Raw genomic sequence first — 22,362 nt, forward strand, 5'->3', positions numbered from 1 at the left:
AAGTACTAATCAATTATTATAAATCATACTTTAGTTAATGAGTTATTGATACTTCAAGTGCAAAATGATGATATAAAACCATGATAAAAATGCACTTTTAAGTACTAATCATCCAGCTCCTTGTATCTAAAAGCAAGAAATTAGTATTTATGGATTGAATACAACCAAGCTGTTAAAATGGAATTGAATGTCTTGGCAGCGTCCAGCGAGTTAAAAGTTGATTCATAATTGGAGTTTGTGTAGTCCAATTTTTAGATGTAAATCATGTGTTAGCTTAAGCGTATTTAAAATTTTAGTTTTGACTGTAAACAGATTTATTGCTATTAGTTTCTTTTATTTTTAGTGCATTTAAGTGTATTATAAATTATGGTTGTTAACATGTTTTCATTATTTAATAATAGATGGAAAATCTTCAAATTTAAAATGCTTCATCCACGGGCACTACACTAACATCAACCAATTCTCAAAAAAACTAACCTAGAATCAACCATTGCAGGATCTACCCAAATATAAAAGGTAAAAAAACTCAAGTCCTTACATTAAGGAAAAAATATTGATGATAAAAAAAAAATCATAAATTTTGGATTACTTTACAAAACTTGATGTTGATCCTAAAACCTCTAGAGCTTAATGTAATTATTGTGAAAAATATTATGCATGTCATACTATTATTAATGACACAAGTAATATATAGACTCATTTAAAAGTGTGTAAAAAGTTTCATATTGTGGTTGATAAGAAATAAAAGGTTTTAGTATTAGAGCCTAAGATAGAGAAGGTTGAATTGGGAAATCAAAATGTAGGAACTCTTACAGTAATAGGTTATAATTATGATGAATGTAAATAAGCACTCATAAAGATGGTTATAATTGTTGAGTTGCCTTTTAATTTTATGGATGATCGGGGATTTAAATTGTTTGCTAGGACCGTGCAACCTAGATTTGACATTCATTCTCATTTCACTATTATAAGAGATTGTTTGAAACTTTATGTTGAAAAGAATGACATATTAAAGATAACTTTTAGGGGTTAATGATTGTGCTTAACAACAGATATATGGACATCAATCCAAAATATTAACTATATGTGTTTGACAACTCATTAGATTAATAATAAGTGGAATTTACACAAAATAATTCTTAATTTTTGTCAAGTTTTCAATCATATGGGTGAGATAATTAGTCTAGTTATTGAGAACTATATGTTAGAATAGGGGATTGATAAAGTTTTGCCTGTTACAGTAGATAATACAAGCTCTAATAATGTGACTATTTCATTTTTGAAAAATATGATGAAAGATTGGCTAACTAATATATTGTCAAATAAGCATTTGCATCTTAGATGTTGTGCACACATTGTAAACCTCATTGTGTGTGATGTCTTGAAAGAGATTAATATTTCAGTTGTTAAGATTCAAAATACAATTAGGTTTGTGAGATCTTTATCGTCAAGGCAATTTGCATTTAAGAAATGTGCTGAAAAGTTACATATAAAATGTAAGAAATCATTGTGTTTAGATGTTGCAACTAGATGTAATTCAACTTATCTTATGTTAGAAGCTGCTGAAAAAGTGTTTATGAGGTTAGGTGAAAAAGAATCTAGGTATATAAGTTACTTTTTGAAGGTTGATTCAAAGGGGAATAAAAAAAACATAGGGCCACTTAGTTTAAATAATTGGGAAAATGCGAGAACGTTGGTGAAGTTCTTAAAGATCTTTTATATGGTTACATTGAGATTTTATGGCTCATTGCATATCACATCAAATTTTTTCTTCAATAAATTGATTTACATGGATACAAACTTGTTGCAATTATGTTAAAATAAAGATAATCTTTTAAATGGAATGACGATAAATATGATGTTAAAGTTTGAGAAGTATTGAGGTTGTGAAGTAAATCATAATTTTTTGTTATATGTGGCTAATGTTTTAGATCCACATTTCAAGTTGAAATATATGAAATTTTATTTTAGTGATTTGTGCTTGACCGCTTTTTATGATCGGCTTGTTTTAACTCGCAAGTGCACGAGTGTGCAATATAGCAATTAACTCGGTAAGATCGATGTCATATCCACAGAGAGCTAGATATGGAAATTAAGCTAAGTAACAAAAAAAACTCAAGAGAAATTAAATTAACAATAACTTGGTTGAAAATAATTGATGGATTTGTTTTTAAAGATAAAAAAAAATGTAAATAGATTTTAAATGACAAGAAAAAGTAAGTCTTGGTCCAAATCAATTTTAATGGTGATGTATTGGTGATTTCTTCAACATATATAAGATAACTCAACCTAATATCAACGATGGTGATATTAGATCGAAAGATATTACAATGAAGATTAGAAAGATGAAGATTGATTATTGCTTAAGAATGAACAAGTACTTTCATATTAAGTAAGACATTGAATCAAGCAATCTCTATACCAAAACTAAAGTTTGTGCATAAAAATTCAAGATTATAACATTACCTAAATGATTTCTAAAATTTCTTTACAATAATAAATCATTCATGAAGAAAATAAGAAGATAAACATTAAGATTCATTCATATCCTAAAGAACTCACCTCAATCACCATTATCCTTGATTTGGATCCAAGAAAGAGTTTAGCCAACCATGATTATATATAAGAACACTTCAATAAACATGAAAGAACTTGAATCCAACTGAAAAAATAAGTTTTACAAACTAAAGAACCGAAATCTATAAAGAAGAACACAATACAATTTCAGAAAAAATTCGGACACAAATCTGACTCTAACTTTGGACAGCAATTCGACCCTCTTAGAAGCTTTTTTTGGAGAAGTCTATTAGAGACATATTTATAGGCAATTCTGTCACCTTTCCAGATCATTAAAGAACAGCTCATTTGGACACCTGAGTCAAAAGTTATGGGCAAAACACCGAAAGGTGTTCTGAAAAATCAAATCAAGACAGCTTTACAACTACTTTGGTGCACGTTTTTCTTCCTCATTTATGAGGTGTCTCCTTCTTCTTTTTGACCCAAAATAATGTTAAAATATCCCCTCCAGCTTTCCATCCATGTGCTTGCCTTCTTGGATCAATGGATTGCCCAAAATAAATCAATTGTTATTTGTTGTGTGGACATGTAAGATCATGGATTGTGTTTGGGTTGATTTGAAGGTTGATTTGGGGTTGATTTAGGGCTGATTTGGGGCTGATTTTTGGGCTGAATTTGAGCATCAAATAAGTATACAAATGTACTTATTATTTGGGCTAAGATTGACATTGAAACCTTGAGTGTTTAATGGTTGAAGTTTGCACACAACATAAGGCAAGTTTGGGCTTGAAATAAATCATATGATATTCTTTTCTAGAATTGGAATAGAATTGATTTTTGGGACAAATTTGGAGCACTTGTTTGAACCAAGATTTGCTTCAATCTTCAACTAAATGTCTCTTCAATTCTTTGTTCTGAATTCCGACGTTGAATTTTCTGAATTAATTCATTTAAGCTCCAAAAACCTATCAAAACATTAAAACAAACTTCATTACTAAAAAAAACACATCAATTATTATAAAAACAACCAAATAAATAAATACATATGTAAAATAAGAGACTTAATGACACTTTTGATGCACAATCAATTTGTATGATTATGACAAAGCATAGTTGCTAATAAATAAGATGAAAGATACTTTGGTGAGCTTGTATGAGTTTTATTTGAAAATTGATAAAGTGATTGATAATAATAGAGATAAATAAGGTGTTAATGTTATTGATGATATAGAGATAGATGTTAATACTTTGGCTTGATTCAAAAGACATTTACTGGATGTAGATTGTATGGAAAATAAAAAAGAGTTTGAGAGGTATTTATGTGATATACCATATCAAAAGTGAACGTCTAGAGTTAGGGCCTTATTAGTAGTGCTGGTTGCTAATATCTTATATATGTTTTGGAGCCTCAAGCTCATAAGTGGGCTTGCATCACCAAGAACAAAACCGTGAGGGCGATAAGGCCCAAAGCGAACAATATACAAAATGTTGGGCTGAACTGTTATATTTGATATTAGAGCTAAGGACAACTCATCTTAAGGTGGGGGAGATTGTGATATCCCATATCAGAAGCGAGTGTCCAAAGCTAGGGCCTTATTAGTAGTGCTGGTTGCTAACATGTTGTACATGTTTTGGAGCGTCAGACTCAAAAGTGGGCTCGCATCACAAAAAAAAAATCATAAAGACGATAAGGCCCAAAACGGATAATATACAACATGTTAGGTCGGGTTGTTACAATTTTATTGATGGTTGTGAGGATCCTAATGATGATAAGTTATATATTTTAGATTGGTGGAAAAATAATGCTTTGAAAAATAAGACACTTTCAAAGGTTGCACAAATATGTTCTGGCTATTCTTATATCCACAGTGGCTTCTGAATTAGTATTTAGCACATGTGGTCGTATACTCGATCAATTTCGAAGTTCTCTATCTCCAGCAACTATTAAAGCACTTATTTGTTGTCAAAATTAGTTGCATTATGAATCAATTTCAACTAATATTAGAAGCTTGATAAATGATTTCGAAATATACGAAAATCTTGAGTCAAATAACTTTTTTTGTAAACTTGCATATTTTATTTTGTGATTTATTAATTAAAGCATTTGCAATCATCTAACATGTCTAACTTTTTATTTTGTAGAATTTGGTGGAAAGTTACATCTAACAATGGATGATAATTAGTTCAAAAGTTAGTTTGATGGTAAAATACTATTTTTTATTTATATTTTCTAATTTATTTTATCATATTATAATTTTAGATCTTAAATTCCATGTTTTGATGTCAATTGTATTAAGGAATCAAAGTGCAATGTTTTTGTCAACTTGATGTGCATTTCGATTGAGATGATGTGTACAATGAAGATTTTTCATTTATATTTTTTGCATGAAGTTTTTTATTTTTTTATGACAAAGTTACTTTTTATTTCTTTTTAAGCCATTTTAAAAGCAATGCTTTGTAATTTAGATTTTAACTTGGTGTGTGTATTATTTAAACTCTGATACAAGAGGAGTCCAAAACACAACTATTAAAAAGACTTGCAACATATGAACACAATATTAACACTAATAATTTAATATAAATAAATATTCATTGACAAAAAAAATTAAATATTTATAGAATCTAGTAACAAAATTAGATAATATTAACATCAATTACAAGCCCATCAAAAAGTCTTAACAAAAAATACAAGTTTTTTCTGTTTTTTATAGTAAAAAACTAAATTGAACCAAACTGAAACTGACTGGTTTGAACCAGTTCCAGTTAAGTTTTGATTTGAATTTTTTATTTTTTTAAAAAAATTTATCTTTGTTATTTTTTTAGATAAAAACCGCACCGAACAAAAAATAATCACCTTTACAATTAGGTGTTGTTTGGGTGAGTGAAATCCTTTCCCACATTAGCAATTGCCATTTTTAAAAAGACTTGAGATGTTTTCACCTTTATTTGCGTATGATAGAGAAAATCTATCATCTCATTATCCTCACCTGTTAGTATTTAAAAGTGTATTTTTATCAAGGTTTTATATTATTATTTTGCATTTGAAGTATTAATAACTCCTTAACTAGAACATGTTTTATAATAATATATCTAATAATATAAGATACCTTTAATTTATTGTAAATATTCATTTTAAATATAGACATGTTTTACAATTCAATGAATTGATTGATTTGTTTAACTATTGAAAGTAAAAGGACAAGGAAAGGGCTACGTTTAGAAAAAAAGATGTTAATTTAATTCAAACTGGAATACCATTTAGGTATTAGGTCATATCTGAAGCTATATCTTGGATTTCGGTTTGGTTTATATAGATAGAAAGCTAAAACATGGGCCTAAAACATTCATGAGAGTTCAAGACTCAATTTTGCCGTTTGGAAGTCCAAATCTTAGCATCAAAAGAGAAGTTCGAATTTGTCCTACAGCCTAGACATTATTCAGTTTTCAGCCCATATCTCGAGTTCTAGAAGTCCAAATGAGCTCATTGTTTTTTTGTTAGAAAGCTAAGAAAAATTCTTAGAACTTTCATGAAAACCATCTATTCAAATTATAATGTTAGTAATGATGTTTTGTTCAGACAAGAAGATAAGGGTTGTTACCAAGTCAAGAGGTGCACTTACTCAATAATTAGTTATGAAATCAATAATTCTAAATTTTAGCTGATAAGAGGAGGAATTTGCTATACATTTAGATATCTTGATTTTCATATCAAGATTATGCTTTTTATTTCTTTTTTTATATTGTTGTAATGTTCAAGTTTTATTTCATGTTATAATTTCATTAATCTCTTGTTTATGTCTTTCATTTCTTTTGTTATACTTATAGAATCATGTTCTCCTCTTGTTTATTTATGTTTCTCTTCTTCATTATGTTTAGCTAAATTTATCATATTAAGGCAGAAATATTTCACTAATAGTGTTAGGATAAGTATAATATAAACTTAATATGGACTTCAATGCTTATATCATAAACAACTACTATTAACATGTTTTATGATTTTTATCTCATTAATTCTTAATACTTTGCTTGTTAAATGGTTAATCTAGATTTGTGTTGTATAACACTTGGTACAATAAATGAAAGGAACTTGATTTTTTATCAACATAAGTTAGCATCATGAATTCCTGACAATATTTAAAAGTTTGGTGTTACTTAAATAAGATAATTAATATGATCATGTTAACAATTCATAATGAGCTATTAATGACAAATCATCTGATTGAAACCTTGTTTGTGTGTGGTTTCCAATTAAGTAATAAAAAAGGTTTATATTACATTTATTTTTAAAACTATTAGTGGATCCTTTAACCTTGATATTTGTTTTTATTATTGTTTAATCCTCACATTAATCTTATATCTCAAAGTCATCTTATTATTATTATTATTATTATTTGTAATTTATATAGTTAATTTCTCTATGGTTCGACCCCGATCTTATCAGGTTATTTATTACTTCGATACTTTTGCACTTGAAAGAAGATATCAATCTTTTGATCGTGTTACTCACCTTATATTAATTATATAAGGTGAATTACCCTTCCATAGAAAGAAATCAGCTTACCAATAACTAAAATCTTAAGAATTTAATTAAAGAAATTAATAAAACTAACTTTCATGCTCTAATACATTAAAAAGAAATAAATAAAGGTTTAATCAATCAGTTTTATAATTAAAATAAAAAAGTAATTTCTTCCTATAAATCACATTTAAATCCAAAAATCATACATTTCAACCTATTAACACTCCAAGCAAAGCTCTTCGCATCGCAATGCTTATTATGTCGGCTTGACCTTTTATAAGTAAAGACAGAATAAAACGTCCATAATAAAGACGCTTATTGTCAGCTCTTGATTCAACACACTTTCATTGTAGTGTCCGAGTAGATATTCTTACTTTCTCTCGAACCATAATAATATTCTTTCCTTCTTTTTATCAAATCATTGAATTATTTATTTCTTTTAAAATTTCTTCAATGTTTATTCTTACACATGTCTTTTTTTAGGAGGCCTGCAACCATTATGTGGCATAGGGGTTACATCCTGGACGAAACTTAATAGTATACCATTTCTGCGAATAGCTCTTAATGCCGCATCTCTTCCTAGACCAGGACCTTTTATCATGACTTCTGCTCGTTGCATACCTTGATCCATTATGATTTAAATAGCATTTCCTGCTGTAGTTTGAGCAACAAATGGCGTCCTTCTTCTTGTGCCCCTGAATCCACAAGCGCCTGCGGAGGACCAAGAGATCATGGTATAACCTGTGGCTTTTTTCAAACAGAAAAGAAAGGACAAACATAAATGTAAATATGATATATAAGTAAATGAGCTATTTGTTGAAAATAAGTCGCGATTGGTGCGGATGCCTGAAATAAATGCAAAGCCCATGTAGCTATATGTGTGTAGTATGTGTAGATAGGGAATCATATGTGGGGGCTCCTATTATTTTACTTTTACATCTAACGAATTGCTTCGAAAGATTCACATCAGAATAGTGCAAGTTGATGAAAGTTCCTTTGGAAGCAAAAAAATATAAAGTAAAATTCATTTTGGCCGGTCTTCCACTTCCAATAAAATGCAACTAGATCTAGTATGAGTTGGCGATCAAAACATATATAACGTATATGGATAGAACTTATAACAGGGTCTCAAAAATTAAGTAATTTCTACTAGGCCATTATACTTTTTTTAGGTTCATTTGGATTTTTATTGATTGGAATTTCCAGTTATCTTGACAGAAATTTGATATCTTTATTCCCATCTCAACAAATCATTTTTTTTCTACAAGGGATTGTGATGTCTTTCTATGGGCTCGCCAGTCTGTTTATTAACTGTCATTTGTGGTGCACAATTTCATGGAATGTAGGTAGTGGTAAAAATCATACATTTCTTGCAACCCCACCTCAAAAAAATAAAAGAAAAAAAGTTTATATTTATTATAAAATAATATTTTGAGTTACAAAAGTTTAATTGTCTTTTTTAGAAGCATTTTTGCAAAACAATATTTCTAGCTCAAAAATTCAAATTTATAGCCAAAATATTCAGGTTTATTTTTTTCATTTATGGTAGCTAATAAAAAATTCATAATTATTAGAATTAATTTTGATTATTATAAAAATTAATTCTTTAATATTTTAGCTTCTAAAATCCACCATAAAAAAAGAGGTGAAAAAAGAGTTTTCAAGAATTTGTTTTTTATTTTTTACACATTTTTCCTCACCTCATTTTAATGTTTTCCTTCTCTTTTCATTCCTTGTTTTTTCTTCCAATGCTAAAGCATAAGTTCATTTTATTGGAAGATAATCGAATTATTTTACTATGGTTTAAAGATTTTGTTTAAAAATATATCTAAACTAAAGTGTTATTATTAAAATTTTAAGAGATTTGTTGCATACATCCTACTTACACCAAATAAATAATATGTAAAAAACACTTTGATTTGATATTAATTTTAAGTCTTAATATACGATTAGGATGCATGCCAGAATTGTATTACTATATTTATGTTGGAAATATATTTATTATAAATTTTTATTTTACATATAAATTTATACTCATAGAAACTCTAAATTTTTCTATAACATTTTTCTATATTTTTCATAATTTTTTGAGTAATAAACTATACATCCTTGCCTGCTATTCTCATACAATTTTGAAAACATATCGTTTTCCATGAATATCGAGACACCCCAAAAGGCATAGCAACTGAGATAGGTTAGAAGGGAGCAAGAAGCTTGCCATTTCACATACTCCATGGAAACTCCAAGGTTCAAAAAAGAAGACATTTTATAGAGAGGCTTTTCGAGGTTCAGTGAACCATCTGCGTCATTAAGCACAACCTCTGGCATGCAAAAGTAAAGTTGTTCAGTAATTAGCCATGTTATCATACAGTATTATTCGATCCATTTAAATCAATATTTTTTTAATTAAAAACATCTTATTTTATTTTTTAAAATGTTTTTTAGTATTAACCAGATTAAATTAAAATTGAATTTAATTAAGTCAATAAATTTATTAATCAAGTTGAATTTAATTAATATCTTCTATAATTTAAATTGAAACTCGGATTCAATAAAACGTTATGTGGCAGGTTTGCAGATCAATTATTTGCATTGAATGAGCATGTGAAAAAAGTAAAACCCTAGAATGTAAAGAGGATCTACAAATGGGTTAGGATCACAACGCACGCAGACACGATGTGCCAATGCCCCCATGGATTCTTTTGATTTTTGCGCTACCAGCAAAATTTATTGACCTATCTCTCTGTTCTTCTTTCAACATTATTTCTCACTTTAGAAAAGGGTTCATGTTGGAGACTGCTGTATAGGCGAATGAAATGAGAAAAAAATTAAAAAAACTAATTGAATTGAAAAAATTAAAAAAAATTATTGAAAAATTTAAATCATGAAAAAAACTGATTAATATTTTTAAAAAATCAACTAATTTGATTTGATTTTGATTTTATAAGTTTAAATAAAAAAATTAAATCGAATCCAAATAAAAAAATAAAGTCAAACTTGTTTAAATAAGTTCTTATTCTAAAAAAATTTAACCCAATTAATTGGTTTGATTTTAATTTTTTTTAAATTAGTTTGGTTATTTTTTTTTAATAAAAACTAAAGAAAATAAATACTCTAAATAAACAACTATATTTAATTATCAACTTTTTTTTTCCTTTCAAAAACGGGTTGTAATTTGCAAAGAGTAAATTATAGTTTAGTCTCTATTTTTATTTAAGAAAAAACCTATTATTTAATCTCTATGTTTTCAAATTCATTTGTAACTAGGTCATTGCATGGATTCTTTATTGCTAAACTCCATGGTCGTTTATCTATGCTTTGTGTATGTCAGCCAAACGTGTAAAGGATGCCCGTTCCCTTTCTTACGGGAATCCTCACCTGCCCTTCATTCGAACCACCACTCTCTTCGTTCGCTCACGCCACCGGTGGACGGTGGCAGCACTTTAATTTGATTTCTTCAGTTGCTGCTCCCTGAGCCAAATGTTCAATAAAAATATTTCTTCAATGGCCCAATAGGACTCTGGGCACAATGCAAGTTATCCAACACTCCTGGGCTCCGATTTGGGCAATAAAGTATTTTGCTCTTGGATTCCTCGTCAATGAAATAAAGTTGCTGAGGAGAGGCAGCCCCAGAGCAAAATCCCTTCACCCTTTTGGAGGTCTCGAGGATTGTTGAAGACGATGGCATCCGAGACTTTTGGACAGGTTAGTCACTTCGGTATGTGTAAATACTAAATTGCTCGGAGCTTGAATCAAGGAAAGGACCGGTTCTTCTTTCTTCTTCAGACAAGAAAGACAAAAGGAGGGTTCAAGGTTTTGATTTGGAAACTGTATGAGATGCCGTCATATAAAAATGTTGGTGGCATGGATGCCAAACTCAACCCAAGACATGACTCGGATCATTGTGTCCAACATGTAAGATTTTATTTTTGAAGAAGGTCAATTCTGCTATCCAACTTGTTTTTTATTAGACTATGATGGAATCGAGGTTTGTTACGTTGACTTGTAATGTTTTTAAGTCATGAGTTATTAAATGTTTAGAATAATTAGATTAGTCTAAATTGCAAGGATTTAATCAGGATTGAAAGAAGTTGGTTTTATTTATTATTTTGTAAAATTAAGTTTGATTATGTAACTTAACAATTAATTGGTTCGATGTTGATTTTTTTAAAAATTAGTTTGGTTGTTTTAAAAAAAAAACTAAACTAAATTGAAAATAAATACTCTAAATAAACAATTATATTTAATTATCAATTTTTTTTCCTTTCAAAAACGGGTTGCAATTTGCAAAGAGTAAAATTATATTTTACTATCTATTTTTTTTTAAGAAAAAACCTATTATTTAATCTCTAAAAAAATCAACTAATTTGATTTGATTTTGATTTTATAAGTTTAAATAAAAAAATTAAATCGAATCCAAATAAAAAAATAAAGTCAAACTTGTTTAAATAAGTTCTTATTCTAAAAAAATTTAACCCAATTAATTGGTTTGATTTTAATTTTTTTTAAATTAGTTTGGTTATTTTTTTTTAATAAAAACTAAAGAAAATAAATACTCTAAATAAACAACTATATTTAATTATCAACTTTTTTTTTCCTTTCAAAAACGGGTTGTAATTTGCAAAGAGTAAATTATAGTTTAGTCTCTATTTTTATTTAAGAAAAAACCTATTATTTAATCTCTATGTTTTCAAATTCATTTGTGACTAGGTCATTGCATGGATTCTTTATTGCTAAACTCCATGGTCGTTTATCTATGCTTTGTGTATGTCAGCCAAACGTGTAAAGGATGCCCGTTCCCTTTCTTACGGGAATCCTCACCTGCCCTTCATTCGAACCACCACTCTCTTCGTTCGCTCACGCCACCGGTGGACGGTGGCAGCACTTTAATTTGATTTCTTCAGTTGCTGCTCCCTGAGCCAAATGTTCAATAAAAATATTTCTTCAATGGCCCAATAGGACTCTGGGCACAATGCAAGTTATCCAACACTCCTGGGCTCCGATTTGGGCAATAAAGTATTTTGCTCTTGGATTCCTCGTCAATGAAATAAAGTTGCTGAGGAGAGGCAGCCCCAGAGCAAAATCCCTTCACCCTTTTGGAGGTCTCGAGGATTGTTGAAGACGATGGCATCCGAGACTTTTGGACAGGTTAGTCACTTCGGTATGTGTAAATACTAAATTGCTCGGAGCTTGAATCAAGGAAAGGACCGGTTCTTCTTTCTTCTTCAGACAAGAAAGACAAAAGGAGGGTTCAAGGTTTTGATTTGGAAACTGTATGAGATGCCGTCATATAAAAATGTTGGTGGCATGGATGCCAAACTCAACCCAAGACATGACTCGGATCATTGTGTCCAACATGTAAGATTTTATTTTTGAAGAAGGTCAATTCTGCTATCCAACTTGTTTTTTATTAGACTATGATGGAATCGAGGTTTGTTACGTTGACTTGTAATGTTTTTAAGTCATGAGTTATTAAATGTTTAGAATAATTAGATTAGTCTAAATTGCAAGGATTTAATCAGGATTGAAAGAAGTTGGTTTTATTTATTATTTTGTAAAATTAAGTTTGATTATGTAACTTATGTTTGTTATAATTAAAGAAATAAGGAGTAATTTAATTGCTATCAATTATATTTTATTATTATTTTGTTAAGTTGAGAGTTTTAGGAAAATCTATTTTTGTGAAATTAGTAATAATTAAAGTGTATTAATTTAGATTGAATAAGTTTGAATTGAAAAAAAATGAGTTTGGAGTTGACATCTTGAACCACTACTTATATAATTTTTTATTTTTTATTGTTTATTATATCAAACATAATTTTTTAATTGATTATCTCTTTTATTTGTGCAATCAAATACTAGTTCTCACAATTACTCTTTCTTAACTTGGCAAAAATACTTTTTCTCTTCTATATATAATGAGATGGTAAATATAGACAACTTTTTATTGCCCTAGCTTGTAGACACGATCGGTGACTTGCCTTTTCATTGATAGGTTCCGTACAAGAAGAAGCAAAACCCCCTTGAATTATCGATAAGATTTATCTCTTTAAAACAAGCCATAATGAATGTGAGAAACACTTTTACCTCACTATTAATATTGTTAAAAATGCTTAATCAATGTTTTACGTTTATTTACTTTAAGCTTTCCTTACATATATAATACATCTTTTTTCTTGAATAAAAGAATTATGATCAAAGAGTGTTGAATTAATTTGTATGTGATGTTTTATTACATAATAAAATTGTTTTGTAAGATATTTATTGGTGTTTTATAATGCATTACATTTATATTTTTTGGAATATGTTTTATGTTTTTTTAAAATGTGTTTATTGTCTCAATAATTCTACAAGTTTTTTTTTTATTGTTGTTGTTGTGGTATTGGGTTTAATGCAAGTAATTATTGTCTTGAAAATTATTGATATTTTTGTTGTTGTTTTATATTTAAGTTAGCTAAGAGTAATTATTTTCTTGAAAATTGTTGTTGTTTTATATTTAAGTTAGCTAAATAATTATAACAACTAACCTAAAAAAGTAATGCAAATATTAATAAAATTGCTATGAATAACTTGATTTTGTTAATATTTTTATTGGCAATTTCACACTTATTTTGTCAAAAAGCTTAAAAGATGTTTGGATATTTTTATAGAATTAGATAAAAAAACCTCATAAAAAATTATTTTCAATGGATTTGTTGGAATTTTTCATGTGAATAATTCATTGGCATTTCCATTGGCAATGGATTTTGCCGATAGAAATGATGATGAAACGACAATCCCCGGCGAGTAACTTGCCACCAATAGGTTTTCATAAAAAAATCCATTAACAATTAAAATACCAATGATTTTTTTTTTCTAAACGCTAACAAAATACTTTGTCCGTGTTTTCTAATTTTATAATAGTAAAAAAATCTATCTTTTTTTTTAAATATAATTTAACTAATTATTTTGTAATTGCGATAATTATGAACAATTAAGTACAATTTCAATAAAAAAATTTCTGTTACCTTAGAGAAGAAAAAAAAGAGGTTTAAGATGTAATGAAACTATTTATATGTGATTACAAACTAATAAATATTTACACTTATTACATTTTTAATACTATCTTATTATTTCATATTTTTTAAGGTAATATAATTACAGCGACTTGAAGTAACCATAGCGAGCCCTTGATTTACTCAACCGAGTCATTTGGGTATTAACCAAGCTAATAACGTCCATTGTGTAACTTGAAACTCAGCTCAGAGCATTTAGATTTATATATTAGAACTGGACTGGGTTTATCAACTATTATTCCTACTTTGTGATTACTAATAATTTTATATTTAACAATCTAAATTAATTTAAAATCATAACATTTATATAAACATTTCATGATTTATAAGAAGGCAATTACCCACTTTCCTGAGAATTTTAGGTAATCATCACCAGCGGTTGGATGCAAAAATCTTGCTTTTAATAATTTAAATAATGGGTATTTTTCAATTGAAAAAACTCCCATTCCGATGGCCATTACTTTGATATGATTGGGTTGGAAAGCTAATTAATTACGCGGTATCGAGAAAAACAAAATCTGTATTTTTAAGAGAAAATTATGTATTTGTCGTAATTAAAAAAAATAAAAATAACATTTAAACTACAATGTTTTATAAGCCCCCTACGATATGAAATAAAAAAAAATTCGAAAGCAATCTAAGCAAACCAATCATGGATAACCCAATTATATAAAAAAATTTGGTAAAACCAAGATCATAAAAAGCATAAAAAATAAAATTTAATTTTTAATTAAATAAATATTAAGAGATAAAATTAAAAAATAAAAACTTAAAACAATCCTAAGAAAATTAGATTAATTTTTAAAGTTTTTGACACATGAAATCTTTCACACCAGCTTAAACAAATTTAAATTTAAACTACTTAAATATTAAAGATTAAATCAAATAAAAAAAATAACATTTTAAAAATTTTGCAAAGCAAAAAAAATATTAAAAAAATAAAAATAAAATCTATCATGAAAAACATTTATAAAAACATATGAAATCTTAGACACCAACTTAAATAAATTTAAATTTAAATCAATTACATATTAAAAATTAAATCTAATAGAAAAATACCGTTTTGAATATTTTGCAAAGCAAAAAAAATATTAAAAAATAAGAATAAAATCTATCATGAAAAACATTTAAAGAGGGTGGAATAAAGAAAAAAATACAACTCTAAAAATTATCTTAGACTATCAAAAATAACAATAATGAGGATTGAATTTGACAAAACAATACATTAAATAAGAATAAAATAAAAAATTTAATCAATGACTTGTTTTAAAAAATATAACACAAATATAAAAAGATTGATTTGAAAAATTAAGTAATAGGATACAAACATCAATAACAAACCAGATATTTTATGGATGCATGCCTTATATACTTAAAGAGAAGACTCCAAAATGAAGATGAAGCCATCCCAGAATCATATTTTTTGAAATTAAAATTAGCCAAATGCACCTTCTAAAAACCATAGAGTTCATGTGTCAATTTTTTTATTTATTAAAATACTCAAGTGATTTCGTCTTTACTAATTAATTATAAAAAAACCACCAACAAAATCATACAAATACCTTTTAACATAGGGGTGAAATTACTTGACATTAAGAGAGCCAATGTCTTTTCTTAAAGTGCAGCAATATTGGAAATCATAAAAAGGCCCTTCATTTGCTGTTTGTTTTTATTATTATTTTAAGAGTAAAAATACTATTTTACTATGCATTTTTAATTGAAAATACAAAACTAACCCTTGGTAGAAGTTAAAAAATCAATTTATTTTAAGGGTAGTATTATAAATTTAGTATACAATCCAAGCACAGAATACCCGTTCTACCCCCAATCAATTTTAGAACCCTAAGATTATCACAATTATTTTACCCTCAAATACATAATAAAGAGCCTTTTAAAAAAAAAAAAAGAAAACACAGTTTCCGTTCACCTTTTTAAAAAAAAGAAAACACAGTTTCCGTTCACCCCAGTGAATTTATCCAGATAAACAGTGTTTTCTCCTTTTTTTAATCTAAAATTTTACCCGTGTAATATAACTACAGTAGAAAGTCGACTATTATCCATCCTTCACAGTTCACACAGCGGGTAAAAAAAAAAAAAAAAAAGAAATGCAAAAATCCACAAAACAAAACAAAACAAAATATGGAAAAGTGCTAAGCAAAGCTAACGACGATATTGTCAAGTGTCAACACCACAAACAATCTTCTCCATATATATATATATATATATATATATATATTAACCCTCAGCCTCCCTTGCCCATTTTCTTTTCTTATGCACGCAAAGATCCTCTCTTCTCTCTCAAAAGCCACACGAAACGAAGACATAGAAGCAGCAGATAAGAGATGACTGAAGAAGACGAGTGGGTTCATGTAGCTTTGAACGATGACACTTTAGTGGTGGAGCTCCTTTTAAAGCTAAACGAACCAGAACAACTACCGCCACCGGCAGTAAGGCGACGGCGACGTCGTCGTTTTGCGGCGGATTTGGCGAAGGAAGGAGCGGTGCTGGCTTTGAGCGTGGACTGGAGCGTGAGACAACGACGCTCTTCGTCTAAGCAAGTAATGATGACGAGGAGCAAAAAAGGTTCTGATTCGTTGTCTACTCGTGCGAGTCCTACCACTCCGCTTTCATTTAGCGGTGGCACCTCCGTCAGCGGTGGTGGTGCTGGCGACGGTTTTGATGAAGCTACTACTAGCGCTTGCCTTCCCGCTAAGTTGATTGCCACCTCGAGATCTAAGGTTTGTTTGGCTCTTTTTTTGTGTTTTCTGACCCGGTGAGTTGGACTCGGTGGTTTCTGTTCTGGTGTCATTCTTTTGTTTCTTGGACAAAATTGCCCTTTGAAAAACGTGATATTTATTCACTTTCGGTTATGGTTTAGGAGGTTTTTATAGTTTTCTTTTCTATTTTTTTAAATAACGATTTTGCCCTTATCGCGTCATGCGATCCATCCTTCGTTGAATTTAGACATCACAGGATCTGTCAATTCTCCGGTAAACAGTGACACCGTTTCACATCATTTTGACTGAAATACCCACCTATGACTTTCCATTTCTACTCTCTTTCTCTCCCTGTTTTTCATTTTTGTTTCACCAGAAAAAAAGAAAGAAATGCGACTTCCGTTCCGTGCTGTGGTCATTTAGAAAATGACGAAAATACCCTTATATTGAAGGGCATTTTTGTCCACGAGTCTTCTCCCAGAATCCCATGTTAGCTGCCGAGGTACTTGGACACGGGCAAGAAGGGCAGCTTGGTCATCATCGATAGTGGAGACAGCAGGAGCAGCTGTTTTTATGGGTGGCGTGTTGCCGTGGCAAAAGAGTTGTGATCTTGTTAGTGGTTGTATTCACTTTATTGGAGAGATGATCTGGTGTGTGCAGCCGCAGTTTTCCACTTCCTGCGGGATCTTTTCTCACGTGAAAAACACACAACCATATCTAGGTGTTGAAGGGCTGTTTGGCGTTGCCATTTTTAATCTTTTTTTGCTTCAAATTAATTGAAAAGAGGGTAAGAAATTCGTGGTCACATATATGTTGAAAATGAAAACGGGAAAATCCTTTGGCTGAAATGAAGGGAAGAGGGTGATGCTTTTAGGTGGAAAATTGGTTGGGTTTAAAGTAGGGACCACATTGCACCGAATTTAAAGTAGTATTTGGTGTACCGTTTATACACCTAACTCACAGCATTACTTAGAATGTTTTTTTCATATTTTTTTTGGTAAATAGCTACTTATAATATTTTGTATATATGTATTTTTGTTAGCACTAGATTTTTTTTTTTTTTTTAAAATTTCATTTACGTTAGATATTGTTTAGACAATGTTTTCGTGTGTTGTGAGCAAGCCCCACCGGTCTGGTTCGGGCAGCAGGTAACCGGACTGCATTTTTTTTTGGAACCGAAGTCTAATAGCTGGATGAAGGGTTCGTGGTTTATATTAGAAAAGGGCAGTATTTGATTTCACGTGCAGCATCCCATTTGACCTTTAGTAGGCTGCTGCAAATAACCATTGTCTTGACCACGCGGCGTTGACTGAGAAAGTTATACAAGTATTTGAAACTCCAGTCATGTTTTCAAGGAACTTTCTCTTTGTTTTCTTTTCTTCTTCTTTTTCTTAACATGAACTATGTAGGAGACACATTGACGTTGAGTATTGAATGTGAATGGCTATGGTTGATGCATGTGCATGCCTCTAGTTTTCATGACTCTCATAGTATGGCATTTGTTGACCATCATAAGTGTGTTTATAAGGATAGAATAGAATCTAGCACATAGAAACCCAACGAGCAAAGTGCCTTGATGCAAGTGTTTCTTGTGTACGACCATAATATTCTTGAAACACGAGAAATAATTTTGCTCATATATATATATGAGCAAAATTATTTCTCATAGTTATGTATGTTCGTGCTTGTGTATAGATAATTATTGTTTTCTTTATGTATTCTCTTTTTATTTATTAAATAGCTTGCAGAAAATATTCTCTTTGTTAACTAAAGCTGTCACATGTTGGTGCGTGTATCAGGTTGCTGTTACAAGTGGAACACCAACCATCAAGAGGTCAAGAAAGAAGAAGGTAACACGCACCTACACATAAACTAATGATGACTATATTATTGGAAACATAGGCTTGATTCTGGTTCCACAATATCTAATCAGAATTCCTTAAGTTTCTTGTACTTTATTTAATGTGATACATGTTCTTGTCTTTGATCAGTTTCTTTATGGGTGTCTTAGGAAGATCTGTTTCGTTGGTTCTATAAATTATCTCAGTCTGGCATATAGTTTTAGTGATTGAACTAGCTTTACACCAGCATTCTTGTTCATCTATCCTTTTTTTTAAGAATTGTTTTGCTAGCACGCTTAAAAAATTAAAAGGTAAGCATTCAATTGATGCAGTAGGTTCTGTATGTGACAACGTTGCCTTTTCTGTCAAGGAATATGAAAATAGTTGTGCTTTGCGTTTGCTGTTTGATAGACTAATAATATTTAGATTGCGGTCTCATGGTGGTTTAAATTGTTTGGTTGCTGGCAGAAGTTAGTTGAGCTTAGAGAGGAGGAGATTTTGCTATTGAAGGAAAAAAGACATTTGAAAAATGTATGTTGCATCAATTTCTTAGCTTTGAAATCTTGCCTTGTTCTCCTTTGTCTTTACTTTATGAGGCATAGGATCGGTGATCATTTTAATATTTATTGTGCACTTTATTCATTGTGCAGAAATTGGAAACCATCCGTGTGAGTTTAGAGAAAGAGAGAGCCAGAAATGAAAGTTTGAAGAGAACGAAGGTGAACCTGTTATTCCTGCACGCTCATTCTCATTTTATTATATATTTTTTTTGTTTCTTTCTTCCCTGTATCAAATTTACTTTGTTTTAGTATTTTCGTTTCTATCTCTGTTACAAATTAAAGTATATTGCTATCGCTAAATTAACACTATTTATTTATGCATGCATTTTTGTACTTGACTGTCTTAAGTTGTGTGGCCATTCATAATTGATTGAAATGATCACTTGACAATGTCACACGCTTCTCTGTTACTGAAACTACTGATTTCTTTTTGACAATCCTAACATATATTTTTTTTTATACTGGTCTTGTAGTTCTTACAGAAATTAAAGCTTAAATGATTTAAAAGTTGTATATAATGAATTATTACAAGAATTACTGAACCTTGCATATAAATCTTACTCAAATTAACAAGCTTACAGCATAAACTTAACATGTGATTCTGTGTTTATTGACCTTAATTTTTTAATACTTTCTGCATCCCCTGGTTATCCATGTTTGATGGTTTGTCTGGTTGTTCTTGTCCAAGGCCTCTGGCAGGGCTTATTACATGATTGCTTTTTTTTTTTTTTAAAAAAATTTGCTACGTGATTGCTTTTTTTTTTTTTTTAAAAAAAAATTTGTTTAGCTGTCCAGCTACAGTATGTGTGATTTTTTTACCACAACATAACCTGTTTGTTCAATTTCTTAGTGTTGAGGTGCATCCTGTAATATTTGTTTGCTATGCGGGCAATTATAAGCGTTATAGTATAATCTGAGCGAGAAATAAGAGAGATATCACTTATAATAGAAATTCCTTTGATATGTTTAATTTTGTTAGTTTTTTTCCTTTTCTTCCCCCCTCCCCCCCCTGTTTAATTTTGTGAGTTTTTTTCCTTTTCTTCCCCCCTCCCCCCCCTTTTCTGACAAGTTTACAGCGTGAACTGAGGTTTGCAAAGATGTAGATAGGTAATACGCCATCAAGAATGTGACGGGGATTCTGTTTTTGTCTTGCAGTTTGATTTGCTATCACAGCATAGACCAGAGATATTCACAGCTTCTGTTAAATCAGAAGATGTTATTTCAATCAAGCCTCAGGAAACAAAAGTAGCCTGTGATTCCACATATTCAGTGTTGGCACACAATGTTTCTTTCCAGTTACAGGAGGATGAAGGCAGGAAGCCTTCCTTTACGCTACCAGACCTAAATCTACCTGTTGATGGTGATTCAGGCTCTGGCATTTTGGGCTGAGAAGAATCAGTTCTATACTGGTTTTTTTCCTTTTCAAATAATACATGTTTCGGCACCTCCTAACAGCATCGCATGTTGAGTTGAAGTACTAAACCAATTACCTTCACCGCTTCTTGATCTGTATGTGGATACTCGTTTTTATACGTGAAGATACGTACTGTGGGTAGTGTAGAGATCCTAATCTTTAGTTTCAGTTTACATTCTTTCTTTGAGCAGATTTCTACACTCTTCCAAATTCTTTGGGAAAACCTCATTCCTTCCATTCTAGGAAATAGCAACAGATAAGGTGTAATTATAGTACCAGGTAGTCAAATGTCTTTCTACTTGGAATTAAACTGATCTACTTAGATTTTCTTCTCCTTGTTGTTTATTTTCCCAGTATTTTGCCTGTCATAAAATTGCCATCCACTTATTTTTGGAGCTTGCACTCTGCTTTTGAATATCGGTTCCATGCATTTGGCTGCTTCGGATTTGGGTTTGGATTGTGTTTTCTACATAGAATGTTCCAGTTAGTTGTCTATCCTTTAAAAGAATTGCCCTTTATCATGACTGAGATAAAGGCTTGAGTTATAGGTGAGGATGGTAGGCGTAGGTTATGAGGTGGGAGGGTTGGTCGAGGTCATGCGTTTTTCTTAAAAGGATTAAAATGATATTTTTTTTTAAATTTTAAAGAAGTTAATTGTTTGAGGATTATGTTTGTAATTGGGTTAGATCTAAGTTGATTGGTCAACAGATCAACCTAGATTTTTGCACGTGGCAAGTACCTTTAGTGCGGGAGACAGAGTGATAGAGAGGTTAAAGAACCAAGTGTGGGATGCAATAGTCGACACAACTGTACTGCATTGTTCAAACTTGTAGGAAAAGTTTGAATTGTTCTTCCTTGAACTGTGGCAAGAAATGCGGTGGTCAATTCAAGGGATCTAAAATTTATCGCTGCTCATGAGAGGGACGCAAGCACATAGATAAGTTTGCAGTAACTGGGGCGTTGGCAGTTTAGCACTGCGCCTAGCTGGTACCTGGTATAAGAGTTTGGTCTCTATATTTTAGCTAAATTTTAGTTAAGATAGCTAAAAAGTCATTCTAGCTAGAGAATATCATGCTATATAAAATAGAGTCATGAATATTTTATTATTAATATTATTTTCACATTGGTCAATGCATGAGAGAAAAGGATGCAATCTTCAAATTAACATCAGCCCCGTGTTAATGGTTGAAAACCTGAACCTTTCAAGTATCCGATCTGCTTAAGATTACCTGGTTAATCAGAGGTTCTGTAGAGCCACGAACATGGGATTAGACGTCAGGAACATGTTACATAGGAGCCAAAAACTGCTGAGTTTAGAAATATATTCAGATGAAACATAAATTGGAAGCTATCAGCTCGCGCTGGAATTGGCAGAATGAGCACAAGCTCAGCCCAAAGTTGAACCACAAGATTTCTCAGAAAATGCTGAACCATAAAGTAAGGGAAAACAACGACAAACATTTTGCATATGCACAATTCATCAACCAAGACAATCAATTGATGAACAAGGAATTGGAATCAACATTGGGATAAACGAAAAAGCTTTTTATTACGAGAGTTTAAGACTTATCGAATTGTCTTTTCCCAGAAAAAATAAAACCCACTTGACTTCCATAGAAACCCATCATTGTTTTTTCTTTAAACCTTTTAAATTATCAAACTTTAGAAAACCATTAAACCTCTAGAATCAACGAAGTCCAATTCTGATGAAAGAAAGCAGAACACCAAACAATGCCAAA

General features: G+C 30.4%; 1 protein-coding gene and 1 long non-coding RNA gene across 4 annotated transcripts; one reads left to right on the top strand and one right to left on the bottom strand.

Moving 5' to 3' along the window:
• Window positions 1-4,579: 4,579 nt before the first annotated feature.
• Window positions 4,580-4,915, bottom strand: LOC105140503 (uncharacterized). Its single transcript, XR_845193.1, has 2 exons — window positions 4,792-4,915; window positions 4,580-4,719 (listed from the first exon to the last, which is right to left on the bottom strand). It is a non-coding gene; the product is annotated as an uncharacterized LOC105140503 (long non-coding RNA).
• An 11,279-nt stretch (window positions 4,916-16,194) lies between these two features.
• On the top strand, window positions 16,195-21,018 carry LOC105140504 (uncharacterized). 3 transcript variants are annotated; one of them, XM_011047365.1, is made up of 5 exons: window positions 16,196-16,829; window positions 18,608-18,658; window positions 19,121-19,180; window positions 19,300-19,368; window positions 20,365-21,018. In XM_011047365.1, the coding sequence occupies exons 1-5, from the start codon at window positions 16,434-16,436 to the stop codon at window positions 20,596-20,598; spliced, it is 810 nt and encodes a 269-aa protein (XP_011045667.1). In that variant the 5' UTR covers window positions 16,196-16,433; the 3' UTR covers window positions 20,599-21,018. The 3 variants fall into 3 exon arrangements, with proteins under 3 accessions (XP_011045669.1, XP_011045667.1, XP_011045666.1); XM_011047364.1 differs by having other exon boundaries at window positions 16,197-16,829; window positions 19,118-19,180; XM_011047367.1 differs by lacking the exons at window positions 19,121-19,180; window positions 19,300-19,368 and having other exon boundaries at window positions 16,195-16,829.
• The last annotated feature ends 1,344 nt before the right edge of the window (window positions 21,019-22,362 follow it).

The sequence above is a fragment of the Populus euphratica genome, unplaced genomic scaffold, assembly GCF_000495115.2.
Source record: "Populus euphratica unplaced genomic scaffold, PopEup_1.0 scaffold274.1, whole genome shotgun sequence".
NCBI lineage: Eukaryota > Viridiplantae > Streptophyta > Magnoliopsida > Malpighiales > Salicaceae > Populus > Populus euphratica.

Bases quoted from the DNA above. Each gene is read 5' to 3' on its own strand.
- LOC105140504 (XM_011047364.1), top strand. From the start codon at position 16,434: ATGACTGAAGAAGACGAGTGGGTTCATGTAGCTTTGAACGATGACACT. The intron at 16,830-18,607 runs GTTTGTTTGGCT...TGCGTGTATCAG, and splicing joins TTGCCACCTCGAGATCTAAG to GTTGCTGTTACAAGTGGAAC. The intron at 19,181-19,299 runs GTATGTTGCATC...TTCATTGTGCAG, and splicing joins AAAAAAGACATTTGAAAAAT to AAATTGGAAACCATCCGTGT.